Raw genomic sequence first — 13,813 nt, 5'->3', positions numbered from 1 at the left:
ATAATGTACTTCAGCGCACTAGAACTCATGTCCTCTTATATTGACAACAATGCACATGCCAATCAAGCTAAGACGCAATCGGCTAATTAATGTTTAATTTTTACATTTGAATTAATATGAAAAGTAAAAATGTAATTAAAATATTTTTTAATAAAAATAATATATAACTTAATTATATTAAAAAAAATGCACTCTTAACCTATATATATATTTATTATTTGTCTTTTAAATTTCCAATATATTCAAAATTTGTACTAATAATTGTAATTTATAATTATAATTATCATAAATTTAAGTAATAACTCTATTTTAAAATTAACACAATTTTTTAACCGATAATTGTAATTTAAATTATAATTATTTTTAAATTCTTAATTATCGCAATTTTATTAATTTATAATTATTTTAAATGTAATTTTAATAATATGATGAAAAATAAATGTTATTTTTATAGTTCAAAAGTTTAAATTAGCACAATTTTTAATTAATAATTGCAATTTAAGTTTCAATTATTTTTAAATTTGTAATTACCATAATTTTTATTAAATTATAATTATTTTAAATGTAAAGTTAATAATATGATAAAAATAAATATTATTTTTGTTAGTTCAAAACTTTTTCTAAACTATAGATAGATAAAAACATTATTATTTAAAAAATAAAAGAAATAATTTTTTTATTAATAACTACATAAAAAATAATAAACAAATAAAATTACTGGTTTACCATCGCAGGTGCTAGGGCATCTTCTTTGCACGGTATATATTGTATCGGACTGCGCTCCGAACCAAACAAAATTTGCAGCCTTTTTTTATTTCACCGCTTTGGAGGCGATTTCCTCAGGTTATTCTCTTTTCTTTTTATTATTTTTCTCCTCTAATTTTATTCTTATTTTAATCAATTCAAAAACTGGTATTTTTCTCTCCTTATTTTTTTTCGCATTAGATCTGTTCGACATTTGATGCAACTTAGGGAATTAAATTCAAGTTATATTCCTCATTTTTGTTTGTTCTTATGCATAAATTGCTTTGAATTTCGGTTTTTTATTTTGAAAATCTAGGTTAAAATTACGTATCCAGGTTAGTAAATTGAAAAACAAAGCCTCTAGTATGGATAGTATTTTCTGGGGGCGAAATTCTGTTAGATTATATAAATAGGAATTTATTATATCATTTAGTGGAAGCGTTTAATGTATTAAAATATATTAACCTGAGTTCGTTAAAACGAATATTTTAATAGCCGGACTTTTGTTTTTAAATAGTTCTTTGCGTAGTGCTTAGCATCTTTGTAAGTATTAGTAATTTTGAATTATTTTGATTTTCTTTGAGATCAGAGGCAAAGCTATTGGATTTTTTTTTTTTGTTATTAATGCCAATTTTATATTCTCTTTATTCTTCTTTTTTTTCGTAGTTTATTTTAAGTTTCTGATGCTCAATAGTAATTTGTATAGATTATTTTAGGTCATTAGAACTTGTTTATATAAACAGATTAGATGTGTTGCGTGCTTTGATTGTTCTTATGATGTGATTCAAACTTGATTTTTTTTTCTTTGGCAGATTAGATAAATTATTTGATAATATTCATGTTTTGACTCTTTTTTATGATTACCATGCCTGAGTGCTAGATTTGAGTACTTTTCAGGTATGGTTTGTTAATTGTTTGGCTGATTTTAGGTAATTTTATTTAACTTTATTGGGCAGGTACTACATTAACTAGCAATGGCGGACGGTCATGAGACTGACAAAAATATCGAGATATGGAAGATCAAGAAGCTGATTAAAGCACTCGAAGCAGCTAGAGGCAATGGCACCAGCATGATATCTCTCATAATGCCTCCACGTGATCAGATATCGAGGGTTACCAAGATGCTTGGAGATGAATTTGGGACTGCTTCAAACATCAAAAGCAGAGTCAATCGTCAATCTGTGTTAGGTGCAATCACTTCTGCCCAGCAAAGGCTCAAACTATATAGTAAAGTTCCTCCCAATGGGCTTGTGCTCTATACGGGCACGATTGTGACTGAAGATGGGAAGGAGAAGAAAGTCTCGATTGATTTTGAGCCTTTCAGGCCTATAAATGCATCTCTTTATCTCTGTGACAACAAATTTCACACTGAGGAACTTTTGGAATCAGATGATAAGTTTGGTTTTATTGTGATGGATGGTAATGGGACTCTCTTTGGGACATTAAGTGGCAATGCTATAGAGGTGCTCCATAAGTTCAGTGTTGATCTTCCCAAGAAGCACGGGAGAGGAGGACAATCAGCTCTTCGTTTTGCTCGACTTCGAATGGAAAAACGACACAACTATGTGAGAAAGACTGCTGAACTTGCGACACAATTTTTTATTAATCCTGCCACTAGTCAGCCTAATGTTTCAGGATTAATACTTGCTGGATCGGCTGATTTCAAAACTGAGCTGAGTCAATCAGATATGTTTGATCAACGGCTTCAGGCTAAGGTTCTGAATGTGGTTGATGTCTCTTATGGAGGTGAGAATGGTTTCAACCAAGCAATCGAGCTTTCAGCAGAAATCCTGTCGAATGTGAAATTCATACAGGAGAAGCGTTAATAGGGAAATACTTTGAGGAGATTAGTCAAGATACCGGGAAGTATGTTTTCGGTGTGGATGACACACTGAAGGCCTTGGAGATGGGAGCTGTTGAGATACTTATCGTATGGGAAAATCTGGACATAAATAGGTACATGTTGAAGAACAGCGTTACCGGTGAAGTTGTCGTAAGACATTTGAACAAGGAACAAGAAGCTGATATGACCAACTTCCAGGACTCATCCAACTCAGCTGATTTGGAGGTTCAGGAAAAGATGCCACTTTTAGAGTGGTTTGCTAATGAATACAAGCGATTCGGTTGTAGTCTCGAGTTTGTTACCAACAAATCACAAGAGGGTTCCCAGTTCTGCCGAGGGTTTGGCGGGATTGGGGGCATCCTCCGATACCAACTTGACATGAGATCATTTGATGAGTTTTCTGATGATGGAGAAGTTTATGATGATTCCGAATAGCAACCAATCAACTCCACCCCATTAACGGTGCAGGATGATGGGGTCAAAAGCAAAGACTGCACCAGCGCCCGAGCTGCTCGGGATGCCCCCAAAGTTTCTCATACATCTAATTAAGGTATGAGTTGAATTATAGTTGATTGATTCAATTAAATGGTGTTTATGGTTATGCATTTTGATCATTCGGTAAATGCCGTTTAATCTAATTTGCAGCAGGCTTTATGTGCAGTATTGCGCGTCAACAGATCGATGTAGCAGCAGCTAGAATGTGTGAAGAAGGCTTAACTTAGAATCCCATGGAGCTTCATTTCTTCTATTTACTGGAGCAGGGCCTTACATATATAAAATCTGGGATTTATGATATCCATATGGTAACATACTTGCCTTAGGGTGTAGTTGTGTGGAGCTATTGATAATATATTTGGTTCATCTACTTGTTATGTTATGCCTAAATGATACCTTATCTCTGGACATTGTCGTCTGATATCCAAACTTTTGTGGAAGCTATGTTTTTCATTTTATAAGAGACCTTGTTAATATTATATAATTGAATGTCTATGAATATGTTTTAGAATTGTCTATCTGACCCAACAAAAAATTATTATTATTAGTATTTTGGATTTTAAGGCAGTTTGCCCTATAACCTTGAGAAATATTGGATGGTGTTCGGTTGATTGTTTTTTATGTTTGAGGAATTGTAAAATTTTTAAGTCCTTTCTTATAAATATTTTTTAAATAGAATAATTAATAATTTTTATATGAGATTTTTTATTAACATTTGCTCCGGTTCGAGTAATTACCACTTTCTGTTCAAATATTTTGGTTTATTTAATTTTTAATTTTTTTATTGAATCTAAAGTTTCATTATAATTCTTTTTCCGGACAACGCGGTTTTCAAAGCTGCATCTTAAGAAGATATCCCTAAGATCAACGGCAGATTTGCTTTCGAACTCTTTAAATATTATACATCAAAACATTGAGCTTAAGCAAAAGCAATTTAAGTTACTAAACGACTTAATTTTAAGTAATTCGATAATATCTTTATTATTTTTAATCTTATTTTTTGTTTTACTTCATATCAAAAATTATAATTCGAATTCAAGAAGATATGTAAAAAAAAGTTAAAAAGTTACTAAGTTGGAATCAAACTTAAAATGTAGATTTAAAATAAGGGTTATCAAGAATATTAAAAAATCTTCATTATTTAGCTTTAAAATTTTGTATTTATAATTTTTAAATACTAAAAAATCATAATTCGAATAAAGAGGACCAACTTAAGGTTTATAAGCATTGTTGCGGATTCAAGCACATGATCCATTTACGATTTAAATATAAAAATATTTTAATTCTCTGTCAAGAATGGGATTCGAACCCATGCCCTTTCGGACCAGTACCTGAAACTGGCGCCTTAGACCAACTCGGCCATCTTGACATATTTGGAGATACAAATGGAAGTTCACCTTCCAATAAAATTATTTACAATTTCACCTTTCAAATCCCTTACTTATATCTTTACAAAATCACTTATAATATTATGGCGGCTTGTTTGTATTTTTATATTTTATATAAGATTAATTCGTGATCAGATTTGAACCTACAACATATAAATTTTAAATTTTCAACTTTACCATTTAATTCTAAATTTTCGTTTAAATCTTATATGAACTTTTAATAAATACATTTTTTATATAAAATTTTCACCCACATCATAGTTAGTTCTTTAATCTAACATTTATATTGTGTATCCTACATAAAATGCAATAATTCAAGTATTAAGTATAATGAGATTCTACTTTGTAAAATAAAATATTTTATAAATAAAGCCGATTAGTTGTGCTCGTTGTGGGGAGTTAGAAGATCTGGACCATGTTATGATGTCTTGCTCAGTGGCAGTTGATGTTTGGGCAGTGGCTGGGATTGTGCCACCGGCTTCGACAGTCCATTATCGGTCCCTTTCGTTGATGTAGGAAGGTGATGATAATGTTCTAACACAGATAACCATGTTGTTATTGTGCAGCATGTGGTATTTTTGGAACTTGTGTGTGTTGAAAAATGAGTTAGCGTCTGCGACCTAAGCCTGCGAGTTTGCCAATCGATTTCTTCATGACCGGTATGCTACTTGATCGGCTTATTGCCGAGTGCAACAACTTTCTTCTTCACGACGACGTTGTCCTATAATATTGAGAAATGCTGGATGCAGATTTGTCCTATAATATTAAGCAAACATTAGATTTCAACATTATTATCAACATTCAATAACTATTTCATAGTTGAATTAAAAATCTTAAAAATAGTTAATTTTAATCATTAAAAATAGGAACGAACTTGATTATGTAATCTCTCCATTATTTTTGCTCAGCCTGTAATCCTTTCATTGCTGATTTTGAATTGCTCAAAACCCTAATTTTTGTTGTAACAATTAAAAAATAAAAAAATTAGGAAAATCACCAAAACCCTAAATTATTTTCTAAAAAAATATGTCAAATCAAAAGAAAAAGAAATTGACCAAAATTAAATTTGAGGGGAAATTGTTTTAATCTTTTTAATTTGAGTTGAAAAAAGTTGTTGACGTGACATAAAATAATTGGATAGGATCATATATGAGGTGGTGAGAAGAGTTTATGGAATAATTTTCCCCATATTTAATTTTAATTAATATTAATAATTGTAATTTGAATATTAAAAAAAAGTTCAAAGTTATTTAGTTCAAACTTCAAATTTAAGTTTACAATAACTGCTATCCTTTTTTATTAAGTTTTTAATTTTAATTAATATAAAAAATTGTATCTATAATTGTTTAAAGAGGAATAGAGGATAAAAATAGTTATTGGGTTTATCAAACATAGCTTTATAAGCTTTTTTGCGGGTCAAAGCCCATGCTCCATTTTAATTAGTTTTAAAATTTTAAAATGTTCTGTCAAGAATGGGATTCGAACCCATGCCCTTTCGGACCAGTACCTGAAACTGGCGCCTTAGACCAACTCGGCCATCTTGACAGGTTTATTTAACCATGTTATGGAAACGGAATTACTAGTCAAAATCCCACTTTTGACTATAAAAATGGAAATATGCCTTCCTATAAAAATATTTATATAACCAAATCCCTTAATATATATATATGGTAAACTATTAAAATAGTCATTTTTATTTGCTGCAGGTTCCATTTTAATCACTTATGTTTAAAAAGTTATATTTTAGTCATTTACGTTATCGTTTTATTATGAAATTGTCACTTTTCCGTTAAGATCTATTACCTCTTAGACGACAGTATGATGTAATAGTTAAAATGGGTTTTTAATGCCATCGTGGATGTCCAACCAAGTAAATTAATTATTTTTAATTAAATTTATTGAAAATTCTAAGTTAATTAAAGGAAAATGTTAATTTGATTTCCCAAAATAATCAAAACCAATGTATCAATTTAATATTTGAACTGAAAAAAAGAAAAAAAAAGGAACCATTGGTCTCTTTTTTCTTTTAATTTTCCTTCCCATTTTGACTAAAAAACCATCTATTTTCATAATCATCTTTATTGAATCGAAACAATAGAAATCAATTTGAGTGCTCCATCAATCGGTTGAATTTTTTATTCAAAATGGAAGAACAAATGATCGATTTAATAGATGATTCAGACATGGATTACAATAAATAATGAGTTTTTTTTTTGTTCTTGACATAGGTTTTGGATTCAGATATTATGGATTTTTTTTTGCAAAAAGGTGATCCATCTTTTCATTTTTTTATATATGTGACAGATAAAAAAAAACATGTTTCATCTTTGTTTATTTGTGTGTGGGCAACCACAATAGCAAGCATGTATAAAAGTTGGTGTGTCAATTTCTTCTTTTTCTTCTTCTCTGTCGTTCTGCTCTTCTCTTCTCTGATGGTAACAAAAAAAAAATCTAATTGTTTCTTCTTTTTAAATTGGAGAAAATTGAGTTTTAGGGCAGAATTTTGTATTATGTTTTCATAAAAAAATATATAACTTTTTTCTCATTCCAAGTGGACATCCATGTTTGGCATTGAAAACCCATTTTAACTATCACGTCGGGCTATAGTTTAGGAGGTAACAACTCTTAACGCAAAGTGATCTATTCGTAATAAAACAATAACGTAAGTGATTAAAACATAAGTGACCAAAATATAACTCGAGGCAAACAACAGTGACTATTTTAATAGTTTACCTGTATATATATAACATTAGCGAATTAGGTGAAGGTACGAAAAAAGGCAGATTCAAACTTTCGGTAAACAAATGTCTACATAGCAATTCCAATGCTACGCCTTGAACCACTCGACCATCTCTCTTACATAATTATTATGGCCAACACCCCAAACGAATGGCAAGTTATCCATATTAAATTGTTTGATAAGTATTAATATAAATTATAACTAGAAATGTAACTATAAAAAAAAATAATCACTTTTTATTTAGCCACTATTAAAAGCATCAAAAATTTCCATGTAACAAATTAATCAAATACAAAGACAATTAAGAAGTAACAAAATAACTAGAAATTAAGTAACTTATATTATTATATTATTATTGTATTTTTATATTTTTATATAAAATCAATGAAATTTAGCTCACCGTATATGTTTTTTATTATTTAAACTTTATCATTTTATCAAAATGTCATTTAAATTTTACATAAACTTTTAATAATAATTATTTTTGTATAAAAATTCCGATATTATAGTGAGTGTTCCTTAACCTAATGTTTATATTATGTATAATACACGAAATACAAATAATTCAATTCTTATGTTTAATGAGGCTTTACCGCATAAAATAAAATATTTTTATAAATAAAATTCAACATGTAATTTTATAGAAATGATATTTTTTTTGAAATTTTGAATTATTTAAAATTATAAAAATTTCAAACCATGTAACTTTTATAAATAAAAAAAATAAAATATGTGAAAATAATGCTAGAGGAAATGAGAGCAAATAAATTGTAATTATAATTAGAGAATAAGAAATATTATAAAATTTTCCCCAAGTTAAAAGAAAAAGGAATCTTAAGTAGAGTAATATGCATTGGGTTGATTTTCCCAAGTTAAAAAATAATATTATTACAAAATATTTACAAAATAAAAGTATATTTTTAAGATTAAAAACAATTTATTAATATTAATTAATTTATTTTATTTTTAAACATATTCTTATAATCTAAATACATAGTTTTCAATATTTTAATTTTTGTATGTTTAAATGTAGAATTCTATTATAAGTTGAGTTTAATCAATGTCTAAAAGAGAAAGGAAACACGTGACTTAAGCGGGCGATAGATGGCGATAGAGAATTGAGGATAATTATTTGCGTTGAGAAAGAATCTAATAGATGCAATTCAAATAACTCATATCATATATAATATTTTTAATAAATCGCATGGTAACCACTCAATTTTAGTAAAATTTTATTTTGGTCATAGAAATTTTTTTAAATATACCACCACCGTTTACCATTAATTTGACTAATGGCAGTATAATTATGCACTCATTTTAGTCAAAATCGTGGTTAGCCGAATCATGGTGAATGATTAAAATGGGAAAATATCTAATAACTGTGCTATATTTGAGAATTTTTCTGATGATCAAAATGAAAATTAATTTAAAGTTAGATGATTAATTGTGGAATTTACTCTTATTTATTATTATTAATGTATATCTGAAATTTTCGTGGCGTTACATATCCCGAATCGAATAGTTTTCCTAGGAGAAAGTTGCTACATTTTTTAGGAAAATAATATTATCAAAACTTAAAAGTCATTAATAACATTTTATTATTTTTCTAAGAAGAGAAAGAAGATATTATTTATTAGGGTCTAATTCTACGCTCAATACGCACTATACGGATTTTTTAAGTTTAAATTTTTTAATTTTAGTTTCAAGAATTTAACCATTCTACTTATTCGATTCAAAAAAACAAATATAATTAATAATAATTTTTATTAATTTACATTTACATTTAAATATGTTTTATGAGTTGTACTTTATTTTTTCTTTTAATTATTAGGATACCACATTAAAATTTTAAAGATATCTATTAACAATATTATTAATTTTATTTTAAATTTTTTTTTGAAACAAATTGTACTTTAAATTTTAAATCACACAAATAGGAGGCTAAATTATTTGAAAACTAAATTTCTAAGCTCCAAACATTATAGGGACTTGATGCAGAATTAAACCTTTATTCAGTACCCATTGGTAAAACCCCGAAAAGATCCCAACAAAACAGATATTTAAACTCCCAAACCCCTAGCATTTTGTCGTCACTCTCTCTCCCTCACTTTACTCTCCAAAAAAAAAAACAGTATTAGGGTTTAAGACTAGAGGACTAAAATCTAGGGTTTAGGGTTTTCATTTTTCTGTTTGGTGTAAGTGAGAAGGACAAGAATGGTGGCTGACAAAGGAAAGAAGGCGAAACTAGAAGAGAAGGGAGTCGAAGAGAACTCTGAACAAATTGACGGCGCACTCGTCTTTTCCATCGAGAAACTTCAAGAGATCCAAGACGGGCTTGAGAAGGTCCATTTGTTTTTAATTGAATTTCACTTTCTTATATATAAAATTTTATGTATTTGTATTCATGCTTTTATATGCTGTCGCTTTATTTATTTTTGGTTCCTTAGTGTTTATGAGGAAAATTTTGGAATAAATGGTAGCAAACCTTGGTTTTCATGTTGTTTTATTTTAATCTTGGATTCCCTTGTGTTTTTATTTTGTTTGAATGGTTACGTATTGTTTCTTTTTTTTCGATTTCAATTGTGTGTCAATGAAATAAATGTTAATAATGCTATTTCTGTCTTTGATAATATTGATAATTTTTGTACCTGATTCGCTTTGTATGTTTGATATTTCTGAATTATTGAAGAAAGCTTTAGTCCTTCAATTGTCTTATTCAATGTTTTGAAGTGTCGTGTCTGCTTCATTGGACACTTTTTTTGGGGTGTTTTCTTTAGGTTGTTATGTATCATTGTAAAGAAGGTGATTTACCTTGATATGTTTGCTTACATGAGTGGTTAATCATTGGACATGGTGATTCTATATTTAATGTTTCCGTTTTGATATGTTGTAGATCAATGAGGAGGCTAGTGAGAAAGTCTTGGAAGTGGAGCAGAAATACAACCACTTACGCAAGCCAGTCTATGATAAGCGGCACGACATAATCAAATCAATTCCTGATTTCTGGTTGACGGCTGTAAGTGATTCTATTATTTTCTATTAGTTTTAGGGTACATTTTTTTTTCAAGAACTGCTTCCATGTTCCGAAGAAAGTTTTTAATTGAAATGCTTTGTTCATGTGCAGTTCTTGAGTCATCCTGTTTTGGGTGAACTTTTGACCGAAGAGGATCAGAAGGTTTACTGCCAATTCTCTCTCAAACTGGGATTTGTTCTGCTAAAATTTGATTTTTTTGGTTTTATTTTGTTAAAAGCATATTTCTGGATGTTTGCCTTCCATGTGATCTTAATTAACTGCTTTCTTATTTTTTTCATCTCTTCTTTTCAATTATTCTTATTTGGTAGATATTCAAGCATATTAACTCACTTGAAGTGGAGGATTGCAAAGATCTGAAATCTGGATACTCTATTACTTTTGTAAGTTATCTATGTTCCTGTTCTTTACATTAGCTTCTAGTTAATTGAAATTGCTTTTAGTTTTACTTTTCTTGCTCGTAACATCTCTTAGATGTTACATTATTTCGTGCTTTAATTTGTCCTGATGATTTGTATACCGACTTTTATTGTACTTTTTTCACAGAACTTCAACCCCAATCCTTATTTTGAAGATACAAAGCTTACAAAGACCTTTACCTTCCTTGATGAAGGAATTAAAATTACTGCCACTCAAATCAAGTGGAAAGAGGACATGGTGAGGGCTTCTCTGCTCTCTTGATGTCTAGTCAATTTCTTGCTATTTTCATTTTGTGGATATTAGATAAAATTACTTTTGCTAAATGAGAAGGGCTTGCCAAATGGAGTTAATCATGAGAAGAAAGGAAACAAGCGACAATTTGCCGAAGAAAGGTTTGTTTATCATACTTGTTAATCTATTTTCTCTGTCTATGACCCCATTAACATAAAACTTGGTACATTTTTCTTTAATAACTTCAGGTTGTGAAACACTGTCACTTTGTTACTATTTCCTCACTATTCTTAATAACTTTCTTGCACTTTTGGCTTTAGCATTGCATTTTATAAGATTTTTTTCCAACTACTCATCTTCCTTCAGTATTACTTAGCCAAACCTTGAATGATTGAAATCTGTTCTATTACAAGACAAGTTAGCGTATAAAGAAGGTGACTGTCGGAAACCTTTAATTAATGCAATTACTTTTCAAATATTGTATGGTGATTGTTGTGCCTATAAATGGCTTGCATCTATACTTTTTTTTTTTAGTTTCTTATAAGTTGCATTATAACTTAACCTTGATAGTCATTTGCATTATCATATAGTTTGCATCCACTTATGTCACTGTTTCTTAGTCACTCTAAGTTGTGCTAAATTTCTTGCACTTGAGTGTAGCTTCTTTTCCTGGTTTGCTGATGCTCAGCAGAAAGATGACATGGATGAAATTCATGATGAGGTAAGATCTAAATGCGTGTATTATGTGTAGTTTTTATTTTGTTTCACTCATTTTGTAACAGAGCTGGTCTAAGTTTCTCTTGGTAAACATTACAGGTAGCTGAGATTATCAAGGAGGATTTATGGCCTAATCCTCTTACTTATTTCAACAATGTAACTTCTTTTTCTTTGAAGTTCCCTGATTTTGTTTATATGCCTGTTGCTCAAGATCATTTTCTTCTTCTGCTAATTGTTATTCTATTGATAACTCCCTTGATTCAGGAGGCTGATGAAGAGGACTCTGAAGGTGATGAAGAGGTACTTTATATGCACACACAGATACTGATACCCATATATGTGTCTGTACAATATATGTATTTATTGTTTTGTGAGTGTATGTTTGCTAGAGATTTGCTCGTAGTTAAAGTATGAATTTATCAATTGAAACAGGAATTTTTTTTTTTGAAAAAAAGTGAATATGGACCATGCTTAGTGTTGTTTTAAGGTTTTATCAAACAGTGGGTAAGAATGAATCCTTTTACTTCAAGTATATCTCAATGAGAATTTATTTTCTTATTTCGTTTTGTTGTGGTGGTTCTGAATCATGGTGAGATTTATATGAGATACTGGCTCTATGAATTTGCTTGGGCTGAATATTGTTGAATGCGATACTGGAAATTGTGATAGAAACCTGTAAATGCATTTTCACTTTATTCTTGGTGAATAGTTGGATCTAGATCACTGATCAGGTGTAGCTCTATTTGAAAATTTCTGTATTTTGTCGGACATAACATTGTTGTCAAATGCCAATAGCTTAAACATCTGTTACACTTCAAGGATGCTAAAATATCAGAAAAACTAAATTGTGTATATTTATACTCGTCTGAGTGATGCATTATATTGTAGGTTTCTCCTGTATCTTTTTCCCTTTTTTTTATTATTATAGATTTTTCTTATTTTTCATCATTGACAGGGAAAAGATGAAGATGATCAAGATGATGAAGATGAAGACGAAGACGATAACTAAAATCACATCTGGCCTTATATTAGTTAGTTGCTTGCCTTGCTTTAAGTAAGAACTTGTGCAAAGTTGTGTCGTAGTAGTTACTAAGGTTATGGGGAGCATAATCATCTTTTAGATAGCTTTCTCTGCTTCACAAACAACTCTCATTAGTGTGTCACCATACCTCTTAACTCATTTCCTTTTTGTCCATCTCTCGTTTACCTTTATCTTTTTTATGTTTGTTTTTTTTTCTTGTTTCCTCCCCCGTGGTAACAATATTGGGAATATACCCCCCTTTTTTATCTATAGATTTGTTTAAACTCAGGAAACTAGAAGAGAAAAATTATATTATGACAAGTAAATGCAGAATAGATTATGGGTTATTGGCATTGAGCTGGCATCTCTCATATTTACCGTTGCTGGCCAAAATAATTACAGAAGGCAAAGAGTTTTTGCAACCTTTCAAAGTCTAGTACAATGAACTCTCCCCAAGGAAGGATTAAAAGGTAAACAGAGTTTTGTTGCTCTTAAGGTTGCCCTAAATTTGAAGTTTTTTCGGTGAAATGCTTAGGTGATCCCGCTAATATAGAATATCAAATTAGTCTTTTTATTATTAAATGGATCAATTTAGTCCTTGTGCTATTAAAAAGAATGATATAAAAAGTATCATTTACTCTTTAACAAAGTTGATATTTTTGAAGTTTTTATGTTTATACATGAAATCTTTTGTTTGGAGTTAAATTTCAATTGAAAAAAATAATTTTGTAGATATTTTTTATACAATAAAATTTTTTTATTCTTTTTTGTAATATAGGGATTAAATTGATCTTGGTACTATAGATATGATGCGTGCTTCGTTTTCAAGTAAAAAGTGGTAATTTATACCTTTTACTGTAATATAAGAAAATGTAGACTTTCATCATATTTTTTACAATGCCAAATAACTATTTGAAACATTAATCTCATAATAATTCCAACTGAGGGTTGAAATATTAATGTTAAAAATTTATTTTTATTTTCTTTATTAATGTATGAAAACCATATCTCGTAATTAATTTATATACAGCCTTGAGAACCAACTTGAATGAGCTATCACCAATGACATACCAAAAACTGAAGTACGAAAGTAATTATAAAGTAACAGCACACTGATTCACGGTTTTCACGTGGTACGTAGTGGCATTGTCGCCATCTTGGAAAATGACACATTCTTCTTTTT

At 29.5% G+C, this 13,813-nt stretch overlaps 1 protein-coding gene, 2 non-coding genes and 1 pseudogene across 3 annotated transcripts; 2 read left to right on the top strand and 2 right to left on the bottom strand.

The window, feature by feature from the left end:
- Positions 1–727: 727 nt before the first annotated feature.
- Positions 728–3,593, top strand: LOC107912136 (eukaryotic peptide chain release factor subunit 1-3-like; annotated as a pseudogene).
- A 777-nt stretch (positions 3,594–4,370) lies between these two features.
- TRNAL-CAG (transfer RNA leucine (anticodon CAG)) lies at positions 4,371–4,451 on the bottom strand. Its single transcript has one exon. It is a non-coding gene; the product is annotated as a tRNA-Leu (tRNA).
- A 1,483-nt stretch (positions 4,452–5,934) lies between these two features.
- TRNAL-CAG (transfer RNA leucine (anticodon CAG)) lies at positions 5,935–6,015 on the bottom strand. Its single transcript has one exon. It is a non-coding gene; the product is annotated as a tRNA-Leu (tRNA).
- Positions 6,016–9,270: 3,255 nt separating this feature from the next.
- On the top strand, positions 9,271–12,898 carry LOC107912137 (NAP1-related protein 1). The gene is made up of 10 exons (XM_016840202.2): positions 9,271–9,553; positions 10,104–10,226; positions 10,335–10,385; positions 10,553–10,624; positions 10,788–10,898; positions 10,992–11,053; positions 11,553–11,613; positions 11,709–11,765; positions 11,874–11,909; positions 12,565–12,898. Exons 1-10 carry the CDS (start codon positions 9,425–9,427, stop codon positions 12,616–12,618), a joined length of 756 nt encoding a protein of 251 aa, XP_016695691.1. The 5' UTR covers positions 9,271–9,424; the 3' UTR covers positions 12,619–12,898.
- Positions 12,899–13,813: the final 915 nt, after the last annotated feature.

This window comes from Gossypium hirsutum, chromosome D11 (assembly GCF_007990345.1).
Source record: "Gossypium hirsutum isolate 1008001.06 chromosome D11, Gossypium_hirsutum_v2.1, whole genome shotgun sequence".
Lineage (NCBI taxonomy): Eukaryota > Viridiplantae > Streptophyta > Magnoliopsida > Malvales > Malvaceae > Gossypium > Gossypium hirsutum.
Note: the sequence above shows the minus strand (reverse complement) of the source record. Positions and strands in the feature narration are given on the sequence as shown.

What these genes read in the sequence shown, in the direction of transcription:
- LOC107912137 (XM_016840202.2), top strand. Translation starts at nt 9,425, where the DNA reads ATGGTGGCTGACAAAGGAAAGAAGGCGAAACTAGAAGAGAAGGGAGTC. An exon ending in TGACCGAAGAGGATCAGAAG is followed by an intron (nt 10,386 to 10,552) that starts GTTTACTGCCAA and finishes CTTATTTGGTAG; the next exon opens with ATATTCAAGCATATTAACTC. An exon ending in CGACAATTTGCCGAAGAAAG is followed by an intron (nt 11,054 to 11,552) that starts GTTTGTTTATCA and finishes ACTTGAGTGTAG; the next exon opens with CTTCTTTTCCTGGTTTGCTG.